This window comes from Gopherus evgoodei, chromosome 2 (genome assembly GCF_007399415.2).
Source record: "Gopherus evgoodei ecotype Sinaloan lineage chromosome 2, rGopEvg1_v1.p, whole genome shotgun sequence".
Lineage (NCBI taxonomy): Eukaryota > Metazoa > Chordata > Testudines > Testudinidae > Gopherus > Gopherus evgoodei.
Genome location: NC_044323.1, coordinates 58,758,243 through 58,770,516, shown reverse-complemented (window position 1 = coordinate 58,770,516; position 12,274 = coordinate 58,758,243). Strand labels below are relative to the sequence as shown.

The 12,274-nt window shown below is 42.7% G+C and overlaps 1 protein-coding gene across 3 annotated transcripts in view; it reads right to left on the bottom strand.

Annotated features, from left to right (window-relative positions):
• The window catches only part of ITGB8 (integrin subunit beta 8), a 79,290-nt gene that overhangs the window by 22,990 nt on the left and 44,026 nt on the right, over nucleotides 1–12,274 (bottom strand). For all 3 annotated transcript variants that reach the window (XM_030550726.1, XM_030550727.1, XM_030550729.1), the window contains exons 7-8: nucleotides 4,766–4,861; nucleotides 4,585–4,674 (exon numbers count right to left, since the gene is read on the bottom strand). In XM_030550726.1, coding sequence (XP_030406586.1) covers nucleotides 4,585–4,674; nucleotides 4,766–4,861 — 186 coding nt within the window. The remainder of the gene's footprint in view (nucleotides 1–4,584; nucleotides 4,675–4,765; nucleotides 4,862–12,274) is intronic.

The following is a 12,274-nucleotide window of genomic DNA, read 5'->3' as shown; positions in this document are numbered from 1 at the left end:
TTGTGGTTGTGACACACATTTGCCATGTAGGTTGTGACAGAATGCCTGACAGGCTAGGTGCACGCTCTTAATTCCCTGACATTGATATGTAGGGCTATCTCCTCTGGCGTCCAGAGGCCCTGAGTACTGAGGGGCCCCAAGTGAGCTCCCCATCCCACGTCCGAATTGTCAGTGACCAGCAACATTGAAGGGGTGGGCCTTGTAAAGGAGATACCGGCACACACTGTGTCTCAGTCCAGCCACCACTGAAGAGAGAGCATTCTTGCTGAGGGAAGTGTGATCACCTTGTCCAGTGGGTGATGGCCTGGTCACCCAATGCCAGCCAGGCTTGAAGAGGCTGCAGTCTGAGCTGCGCATGCTGCACCATGTAGGTACAAGAGGCCCTATGTGTCAGGAGCCTCAGGCATCTCCATGCCCTGGTGATGGTAAAGGATTTCAGGCTGTTTATGGTCTCTTGGATGGCCCTGAAGCAGTTCTCTGGCAAGGAGGCTCTGGTCTGGTTTGAGTCAAGAACCACTCCTATGAACTCTATCCTTTGAATAGGAGAGAAAGTCGACTTGTGCTCATTTATCAGGAGCCCCAGGTCTTTGAAAGTGGACTGTATGAGGTTCATATGCTCTTCCACCACATCTCTCGACCAACCTTTGATCAGTCAGTCGTACAGGTAAGGGTAGACTTGCACTCCTTGCCTCCTGAGAAAGGCCCCCACCACTGCCATGCATGTTGTGTATGCTCGTGGAGCTGCTGATAGGGCAGCAAACCAGTCCCCTGGATCTTAGGAAAGAGATATCAGAGGCTAGGAAGACCATATGGAACTTCACCTTCTTCATGAACTTGTCTAGGATTGGTCTGAGATCCCTGTTGACCTTCAGGATCAGGAAGTAGTGTGAGTAAAACCCCTTGCCTCTTAAACTCTACAGGAATCACTTTCATGGCTCCCACCCTTAGGAGTGACTATACTTCCTGGGCCAGAAGTCTCAGGGTACTTGAAGAGGGACAGGGAGGGAGGATGGAAAGGAGGGGAAGAAATTAACTGCATGGTATATCCCACTTCTACTGTGCAGAGCACCCAGTGCTCTGAAGTCAGGTTGATCCAGGCACAGTAAAATGGGACAAATGGTCCACACATAGAGGTAAGATCCAGACTTTGGTTTGGTGAGCCATCCTCAGGCGCACCCTCAAAAGGACTGCTTAGATCCTGCCGGTTGTTTTGAGGCACAGATGTGGATGCTGAAGGGGCATGAGGTGTATGCCTCCTCCTAAAGCCCTTGTTCCTCCGCCGACCGAAATCCTGCCTCTGCTGTTGATGAGGCTGGTAGAATCTATCCTTAGGTTGGGGCTTATAGCTGAGGCCGGTGTGTGACGTCCTAAGGACTTCAGAGTGGCCCTGGAATCCTTCAGATTATAAAGATGGGCATTCATCTAATCTGAGAAGAGGAAATTTCCCTCAAATGGCAGGTCCTGAATTGTTTTCTGGACCTCATGAGGGAGTCCAGAGGACTGGAGCCAAGAGCTCAGTCTCATTACTACAACTGTGGCCATGGTGCAGGCTGCTGCATCTGCAGCATCCAAGGCCACCTGGATGGATGCGTTAGCTACCTCCAAAACTTCCTTGCCTTCCTCCAAAACTGCGAACGCTGATCTGGACTCCGTTGGTAACAGCTCCGTGAATTTTAAAATGGCAGACCATGAATTAAAGTCATAACAACGTAAGAAGGCCTGGTGGTTCAAGATTCTCAGTTGTGGGCCCCATGCAGAATAGAACTTTCTCGCCAGTAATGAGGCCAGGGAACTTCTGACAGAGGAAGTGCTTGGAGCTGGGTTGGGTTTTGATGAAGGGTTAAGTGCTGCCTCCATTAAGAGAAAATTTCGTCTATTGTCTCTCTTCTTCTTAGTCCAGGGCTTAAAGTTCTTACAGATTGGGCACTTAACCTGAATGTGGCTCTCTCTGAGGCACTTCAGGCAGCTATCATGTTGGTTGCTTACCGGCATGGACTTGTGGCATGTTGCACACTGTTTGAAGCTCTGAGACCAAGGCATGCACCATGGCCCCTGACGGTAGGTGCCCTGGCGCAGGAGCTTATCTAACTATTTGCTAACTACTGACTAATTTAACTATTTACACTCTATTTTACAGAGAAACATTAAGGAGTATTTGCATGCAGAGCAAGAGAATGAGAGTGTTCCAGCGACTGTCATGGATGGGAAGAAGGAACTAAGGAGGCGGAGGGTCAGCAGGTGCCTATATACCCCACCATGAATGCACCACTCCAGGGGGTACCAGAAGTGATTGGACGGATCTGACCAGGGGAAAAACTTCCAGCAATGGTGCACATGACGTTCATGCAACTATACTGGAACAGACATGAGCAAGCACTCAAAGATGATGATTAGGGTATCCACATTCAAGTTTCCTACTGTTTTTACATAGTTTTGTGACGGTGTATTTATGACCACTGAAAAACCTATTCTAATGACGTGTGTAACAAAAACTGGTTAATGCAGCAACAATGCTGTCTTAACAGCACTCTTTAAATAAAAGAGCAAGTATGCATCTATTGTTATGGGAAAGGTTCCAAATTAGCTTGACAGTTTCCTCTTCTGACATTTTGCATCTACTTAGGAAAAATTTTGTCAGGACAAGCCTCAGGTTATTCTAAAAGTTACTGGATTATACTAACTGATTTATTCAGGACAAATGGTATGAAGCAGGCAACTAGCCAATCCTGACTGGGGCATTTGAGTGCTACCATGTATGAAACAAAAACCCAACATCATCAAAAATTGCTCTACTGTGCAATGAGTCCGCCTGTTCATTTTAGAGGGAATATTGCTTGTATTTGGCTTATTACAGATTTATTCAAACTGATTGCTAAAAGCTACTACTATCTGTACAAAAGTGGTATGTATAATTTCCCCTATTTTAGTAGGTTTTAAATATTTGTTTAATTGGACATTTTCACTGTTACAAAAGGAAGATCAATTACATGAATCTGAAAACATGTTTTGTGACATCTGAAAATTAGTGACTCATCTATGGTTTTTTAGCCAAGGATTTTCAGGCAGTGTTTTCCATAAATAAGCTGACAGATTTCCCTGCTTAGAACACAAGTGTAAAAGGCCCACTCTCTAACATTAACATTTATTTTCTTATATTAAAACATTTGCTTTCAGGAAGGCAAAACATCCAAGGCCAGTTCACAATGCATTTGTGTAGCACACATGCTAGAACCATGTTAAAAACGGAAAGTACCAAATCCACAAGGAAGGGAGGAGGGAAGGAAGAAGAGAAATAATGGATATTAGAGAAGTAAAAAAAAGGACAAGAGAGTGGGTGGATGGAGCAGGAAAGTCCCAAAGAATCTTCAAGGAAATAAAAAGGTTACATTGTGAAATTTTCATTTCTTCTCATTACATATCTGTCCAGGGTTATCTTCTAGAAACTGGTGTAGGATATTTGATGACTAACACAAACGTGCCATGTTACTGGCCAGAAACTGTGCAGCAAGAAATAATCCATTGATAATATGGAATGCTAAAGAGGACAGTGGCATTAACCAAATGATGCTTAGCTCAAACCTTGGACATTTTCTGGGAATTAACTTTCAAAGTTAACGTTATGAGAGAAGACACAACACACAGATTAAATTCATTGAAATAAACTGATTTGTATTAATTCAACTCCTGCTATTTTGTCTGTCTTTGGCTTTTCATAGTGCTTGCCTTTAACAGCACTGCAAGCTATGTGTTCACTGACATACTTTAGTGACTTATTTGGTATGCCTTGGCAATTCTCAGACCTCAAAAGACAATGGTTTGTAAAACTTTTTCTTTACACAAATGATGGCAAATGCTCTGAGATCTCCTTGCAAGTCTAATTTTAACACAGTTATTCTGCTATGGCAAAAACTACTTTAAGATTATATCACAAGTGGCCATCAGTAAATAAGACACTCCCAACTCCTACAAGTTAAAAAAATGTTGTAATATACAGCCATATCACGGTTGTAATGTCTAAAGTTTTGTATTACATTTCTGAGCCTTTATGTAATACTGGTTTTGCGAACAACAGCTAACAAAGAAAGTATATGTGTAGGAAAATAAAATGGGTAAAAAGGAAGAGGATAAAGGAGAGAACAGAGACAGAATATAAACCTAAGAGGGAGAAATAAAGAGAGACCAAAAAGGAAAAAATATTAGAGAAGGCAGAAGTGACAGAAAACAGTTAATGAAGGTGGAAACACAGAAATGCACCGAAACCCACAAACCACTTCCTAGAAAATAGCATAGCAACCAGTGCAAAGGATCCCCTGGGACAGTTAGGAGCAATTAAGGCACCAATAAACTGAGAACTCATCCTAACCATCAGAGCATTAGGTCACTTAGAATGTTCACTAGATATGGACTTCATGCTTGGAATTACAAAGGAGCCAGGCACCCAACTCCTATTGACTTTCAATAGGAGTTTGGCACCTAATTCTCCTAGGCACCTTTGAAAAGCTCAGCCTTGGGCTGTAGTTTATTCTATGTAAGAAAACTGCACAAACAAGAAAAAAAATTCCATGATCTTCATGGGAAACATACCTGATAAGCGTCTACCACCAAATCATTCAGATTAGCTGCTTGCGATTCTATTTGTCTTGCGACAGTACCAGGCAACAGAGGCAAAAGATCCTATGAAAAATGCAATCATTTATTCACAATCATAATCTAAAAATTGCACTTTTAAAAAAGAAATCAATCGCAATTATGACTTTTATCACACCTTATACCAGTGAAACTGGTTTCCTTGAACTGCAAAAATAACATTGATGTTGTTGTCTATCAGTTTTTCAGAAAGTTGCCCAAGTGATGGATGTTCCTGAAAAATAAAATAAATTATGAAAAAGACTTCAGTTTTGGTAGACAAAACCCATGTTAATCATATTCCGTGGTCTCTGAGTAGTAAAATAAACATACATGGGAGTTATTCCAATCTTTGAATACTTAACAAAAATTAAATTAAACACATATGATTCCTGGGAAAGTACAGGGAATTACTCAAGATTTGGTTCAATGCTTCCCAACCTTTTGACAGAGACACCATTTTCCATTGTATTGCTTTATGGGCTCTGGTCCCCTGATGCTAGGCCCTAGTACCACAGTTGTTACCTATTAGCCTTCCTCCCCCACACCTTTCTTGTATTTTTCTGTGCCTGTTTTCTCCTGCCACTACCCATCTAGCTCATCTCATTTTTCAGCTTCTTTTTCATTGTTTGTTTCCGTTCTTCTGTTTGCTCCAAGCTTCTACATTCCCTTGTTCACCAGAAGACAACATGCTACTCAAGACGATGAAAGGGGCAAGGGCATAGAGGGTGGGGCATTTGCTGGCGTTTCTATAAGGGCAGGCTGCTTATGTCTGTTATTGACAAATGAGGTGCCCATGGAAGCAGAGAATAGCTGTGCTAGTGCTAGTGCTAGCTGTGCTAGTGCCAGCAGCTGCTTTCACTTGTGGCACGGAGGGAAGGGTGGAAGTTCATAATTCAACCACAAGAGGATGCACCTTACCCATCATTGTTAGAGTAAGATAACAGGAGTTATAGATAGGACCGACAAGGGGGGGGAAGCCGGAACAAATTATCAGGGCCTGGTGGTCCAGAAGGGGGTCCGGCTTTCCCGACTTCGTCAGCCCTGTTTAGCTGTTCCACCCTTGCTGGGGGGCCTGAAAAATTTTTTTCACTGGGGCCTGAACCTGCTCTTGGCAGCCCTGGTTATAGAACCCATCCCTACCATTGCTTTCTTCCTATTCACTTCACTCTCACACACCCCAGACTAATTTAGCACCACCCCCAGGGACCTACCACTCAAGCAGACACACACAGGCTAGATCAAACTCTTAAGTCCAGCAAGGAAATCAGATCTAACAAGGGAAAGTGACTTTTTTGCACATATTTGTAGCAAACTTTGGAATAGAAGTTATTTTGGTAGCCCCATGTGGCATTTCCACAAAACTCCTACTATATAGACTACACCTCTACCTCGATATAAAGCGACCTGATATAACATGAATTTGGATATAACACAGTAAAACAATGCTCCGGGGGGTGAGGGGGAAGCTGCGCACTCTAGTGGATCAAAGCAAGTTCAATATAACGTGGTTTATTTTGGCTCTTGAGGACAGCGTTATGTCGAGGTAGAGGTGTATTATATAAAAACTAAATAAAATCTACTTATTATAGGTCTCTGTGCCTTTATAACAGGACCACCCAAACAGCACCATTGGCCTGTATGGATGGGGGGAAGGGGAGGAAGTTGTGGAGATGTAATTTATTAGGATCACCATGGGATATCAATGGGAAGACCAACTGTACGCTTGCAGCTGCAACAGCTCTTGCTTATATTGGCACAGCAGCAAAACATGATGGGTGAAACAGTGCTTAGCTTTACTCAGAACAAGTGCAGTCACAACAGTAGACTGAAAGCCCATTCACCAAAGGAGGAATTGTGTGAGTGGATGCTAGGTGCTTTTTACAGAGTTGCAACAACAAAATGCTCTAGTGTAGACAAGGCTTAGTCCAGCTGGTGAAATGCAGTTTATGAATTTGGGTTGAATTCAGTTTGGGCTGAATAAAAAAAAAAAAAAAAAAAGGAAAACAATTTTGAAAGGATCAAAACAGTTTTGAACTACAACTGATTTTTTTTTCCAGTGGGGGGGGTGAATAAAAAAATCAATTGTGGTTCGAAATAAACTATTTTTTCCAGATTTTTTACTTTGACCACTGAACTCAAAAATCAATTATTCACTCAGCTCTATTTCTGAGTTTGTGAGGCCCAACCCAGTAGTCAAACTGCAGGAACAAACATTCAAGCAAGGTCAGCCAGAGGCAAATCTGAAATCAATGGCAAAAGCTCTTAACGAGTTTTGTGGGAGCAGGATTGGGCTCTCAGGCCTGATGAGACAAACTCTTACTTAGATGGGGATCACTGAAGTCTTATGCAAATAACGGTTTGTAGCATTGGGTACCAGGTCTATGACTGAGCTAGTTAATTTATAAGTGCAACTACAGGTTACCTATATTTTCATTTTAACTCATTGTAATGTCCAAATCTGTTATGTCATGTATTAAAATATCATTTTAGATGAGTCTGAAAACCTATTTCTTATTTTAAAAAAATAAGGCCAAAGTAAAAAATGTCATCTGAAAATTTCAGAGAGAGCAAATTTTCTATTATATTACAAACATATTACAATATCAGAACAAGGCACAGCTGGCAACAGGATTAGTCATCGACTCTATTCTGTTTCCTGTAAGAATCTTACTATGTTTTATGTATTTTATCTTATCTTTTCTCTCTACTAGCCAGGAAAATGTAATCTCTATTTAGATAGTGTCTAGTTTTAGTTACATCATTGCTCTTTCTCTACTCAAACCTACTGTTTTCTTGAGTTTAGAAGATAATGATCAGAGATGTTAAATATTTCAGGGGAGGGAGTGAACCAAGGACATTTCTAATTAAAAAAGGAAAGAGTCTTCTTTCCTCCCATCACTCACGCTTTCTTGGGGATCTTTAAAAGCCACAAAGAAGCAAAGGAAAAAAGTGACAAACTGGAATATCAATGGTGAGGAGGAAGACTTTTCCCCCAGATTTTAAAATATCTTATTAAACAGTGAGTCCCTCCAGTCCCTTAATTAAACACAGAATAAAAGGAAACCTCCACCAAAAACAGGGTAGACAAGATTTGACAACCCTGTTCCTACAGTAATTAGAAAACCAGAATCACCTAACCAATCAGTCTGTCCAGGTGTCTATAAGCAATAAACAGCATCAGTCCCTATCTCTCCCAACACCTTGCTGGTCATGCTTAGAAGAAGCCACAACGAATTTGATTTATTAAAAGGGCAGGGAAGCAGCCTCTAGTGCACAAATGAGGACCTAATGATCTACTAGATCAGCAGTTCTCAAACTTCATTGAACCGCAACCCAATTCTGACAACAAAAATTACTACATGACCCCAGGAGAGGGGACTGAAGCCTGATATCGCTTGAGCCCCACCACCCCAGGCGGGAGTGAAGGGGAGACCAAAGCCGAAGAGTGAGCCTCACTGCTCCGAGTGGTGGGAGAGGGCAAAGCTGAAGCTCAAGGGCTTCAGCTCCTGGTTGGGAGCCTGTAACCTGGGCATCATTGCCCAGAGATGAACCCCTTGGGCTTTGGCTTTGGCCCCAGCCCCCAGGCAGTGACTCGGGCTTTAGCTTCAGCCCTGGGCCCCAGCAAGTCTAATGCCAGCCCTGGCGACCCCATTAAAACAGAGTCCCAACCCACAATTTGAGAACCGCTGTACTAGACCTTTCCCATCTCTAAGACCAGGCTGGCAGGGACCACCAGACATGTCATGTACTCTGTACGGAGAAAAGCTACAGAGAAAAACACACACGCGATTTGTGTAGGACACTGCACAGCAGCCCTGCATGGGTAAGTGTTATACTGCTGCATCATATCTATTCCAAAAAGTCTGATATTGTGAAAGATCCACAGTGTAGATCTTTCCCATGTCTGCTGCTACACAACTTCCCACATGTCTGCATGCATGAGCCAATGGCAAAACTGGAAAGAGAGTCAGCAGAGCAGTTTTATTAAAACATGCCTCACTGTGGGAAATCCATTGATGACTTCATTTGGGAGGCTAAACCTACTGCCCATTCCACAAAAACTCCACCACAAAAACACAGGGTGAGGTTTGATCCCATTTGGAAGTATCCATGCACAGAAGAGTATGACTCCAAAAGCCTTTAGTTCAGGAAGAACATTTAAAACCCTGTCTGCAATCAGCAGCCATCCTGGCTTAATAGAGTAGCTCATTTTTTGATTTGTTTTATACTGGTGACAGTTTCCAGTTGAAAATTGAAGTATTCAGTATTTCAGCTAAATTCTCAACATAGAAAATAATGAACTTGCTTTGTAACAGATGGACTATCTAGAACATCAGAAGAGTCTTTGGCACCAGAAAAAAGATCTATATTTAAAGCAATTGTTTAATATACAGAGACAAATTCTCCTCTGTTATAGTAGTGCAACTCCTCTGAAGTAAAAGAGGTCACACACACCAGTGGAATTGAAAAGAAATTATAACTCTCAAGTATATAGTCTTTTGTTCTGATGAAGGGATGCCTGTGGATTACTTTCATGAAACAGATTAAATGGAACAGTTGTTTACAACATTGGAGCAGTACAACAATACTGAAACTAAACAGGCTAGCCGAAGAGGAATAAACAAGCCTGATAAGCGAGGGGAAATATAAAAGGTGACAGAAGGAGTAAATTAATGAAAGGACATTAGATAATCTGAAATCCAAACAGCCTTCCAGTCAGTCTGCCAAGCTTCTAAACACCCACTTGTTCCGAGAAGCATTTCAGCTTCAATGTCACACAACACATAGTGGCTGTTCTAGAAGGTATTCTACTGCTTTTGAACATACACACTGTTAGCATTATTGTGCCATTCCTATGTACACTGGGCTTTTGGGATCAAAGTCAGCACTGGCATACACAGATGGAATTCCTACTGAGTTAATGGGGACGACTGCCATCTTACACTACAGTTAAATGTGTGTCTTACAGTGTGAGCTCCTGGAGGCAGCAAAGTTGCCTGTTGGCAATGTCTGTCTCGTGGACAATGCTGTGTTGCAATGGCACTGAATAAACCAAAGACCCACCTGTCATTTCATATTTCCAGTATCCACTAATCAGGGCTGGCTCCAGGCACCAGCCGAGCAAGCTCATGCTTGGGGTGGCAGATTCTAAGGGGCGGCATTCCGTCCAATCCTATGGCAGCACGGCTGCCCATTTTTTTTCTTTTATTTTTTTGTTCACTGCTCTGGCCGCCCTGCAGGGGGTGGCGGCGTGGAGGAGGGGAAAGCCCTGCTGGGAGCAGGCTGCGCACTCCGCCTGCCCCAGCCGATGCCAGGTCTGCAGCAAGCCCAGCAGCCAGCGTCCTTCCCTCCCTGCCAACCAGAGAGACACGGAGCCCGCTCGGCAGGCGGCGCAGCGGAGGGGCTGAGTGGTGAGCGCCCTGGCTGAAGGAAGCCCTGGCCGCCCCCCTTCTCCCTCTCCCCCCCGGTCCCTCCCCCTCCCCCCTGCTAGCTGGGACACACACTCCACTGCCCAGGGCACGTCTGCAGGGAGTCCTGCTAGCTGAAAATTTGCACTCTGGCTCTGGCTGCCCCACAGAGCTTTTTTTTTTTTTTTTTTTTTGCTTGGGGTGGCAAAAAGCCAGAGCCGGCCTTGCTGCTAATTTATCGTATTGTATCAGTTAGGCGGTGATTCCTATTCCCCCAACTGAACTAAGATTAAGCAATTTCACTAAACTCTACAAATCTGAGAAAATTTGCTTTTCAAAACTATAGAATCTTTCATATATTATTGAAGAAGACTTTTGAAAGCTAAAACAAGCCTGCTGAATATAAACAGGTTATCATTGCATGCCACTATATTTGATGCATTTTTTGCACAAATATATAAAACAGTAAGTCATGCCAGGTGGAATTCAGATGTATCTAAATCCATGCTAGCTCTTTAAACCCCTCTGGCACAAGACTCCTTTCAGTGTGCCAAGATCGAATTAGTTTCTTACTATTATACATCATCCTTCCTGCGTGATTTCTACAAGGCCCTATCCTCTACTCCCTTCAATGCCACAAAGCATCCTCCCTGACTTAAAAGCACTATCATCAGTGTTTGATTTACTAGAACGAGTCTCTACCATATAATGCAAGACTTCTGCAAATTGCTAGCATATTCTCGTGCAGAGTAATACAACAAAATGATGATTTCCCTCCTTCTCTTTTACATTCTATACAACAGATGCAGGAGATCTATCAGATGGTAACTTACCTCCTAAAAATACCTTCTTATGTTGTGCTTTGCAGAACACTGCTGACCCCATCAAAATGGATTATTGACATATTTTACATTGGCTAGAAAGGATGTCAATAATTTTACTTCCACCACACTTCTTGGTCCTACATCCTGCTTACTAAGGCAAATATTAATGATTTACTAATTTAAGTAGAAGCACCATAGACTCATAGACTTTAAGGTCAGAAGGGACCATTATGATCATCTAGTCTGACGTCCTGCACAACGCAGGCCACAGAATCTCACCCACCCACTCCTGTAACAAACTCCTAACCTATGTCTGAGTTACTGAAGTCCTCAAATCATGGTTTAAAGACCTCAAGGTGCACAGAATCCTCCAGCAAGTGACCTGCACCCCACGCTGCAGAAGAAGGCGAAAAACCTCCAAGGTCTCTGCCAATCTGCCCTGGAGGAAAATTCCTTCCCGACCCCAAATATGGCAATCAGCTAAACCCTGAGCATGTGGGCAAGACTCACTAGCCAGCATCCAGGAAAGAATTCTCTGTAGTAACTCAGATCCCATCCCATCTAACATCCCATCACAGACCACTGGGCATATTTACCTGCCAATAATCAAAGATGAATTAATTGCCAAAATTAGGCTATCCCATCATACCATTCCCTCCATAAACTTATCAAGCTTAGTCTTGAAGCCAGACATGTCTTTTGCCCCCACTACTTCCCTTAGAAGTCTGTTCCAGAACATCACTCCTCTAATGGTTAGAAATCTTCATCTAATTTCAAGTCTAAACTTCCTAGTGTCCAATTTATATCCATTTGTTCTTGTATCCACATTGGTACTAAGCTTAAATGATGCCTGTCCCTCCCTGATATTTATCCCTCTGATATATTTATAAAGAGCAATCGTATCTCCCATCAGCCTTCTTTTGGTTAGGCTAAACAAGCCAAGCTCTTTCAGTCTCCTTTCATAAGACAGGTTTTCCATTCCTCGGATCATCATTATAGCCCTTCTCTGTACCTGTTCCAGTTTGAATTCATCCTTTTTAAACATGAGAGACCAGAACTGCACACAATATTCCAGATGAGGTCTCTACAGTGCCTTGTATAATTATACTAACCCCTATCTTTACTGGAAATACCTGGCCTGATGCATCCCAAGACCCATTAGCTTTTTTAACGGCCATATCACATTGGCGGCTCATAGTCATCCTGTGATCAACCAATACTCCAAGGGCCTTCTCCTCCTCTGTTATTTCCAACTGATGTGTCCCCAATTTATAACCAAAATTCTTGTTGTTAATCCCTAAATGTATGACCTTGCACTTTTCACTATTAAATTTCATCCCATTACTATTACTCCAGTTTACATGGTCATCCAGATCATCCTGTATGATATCCCAGTCCTTCTCTGTGTCAGAA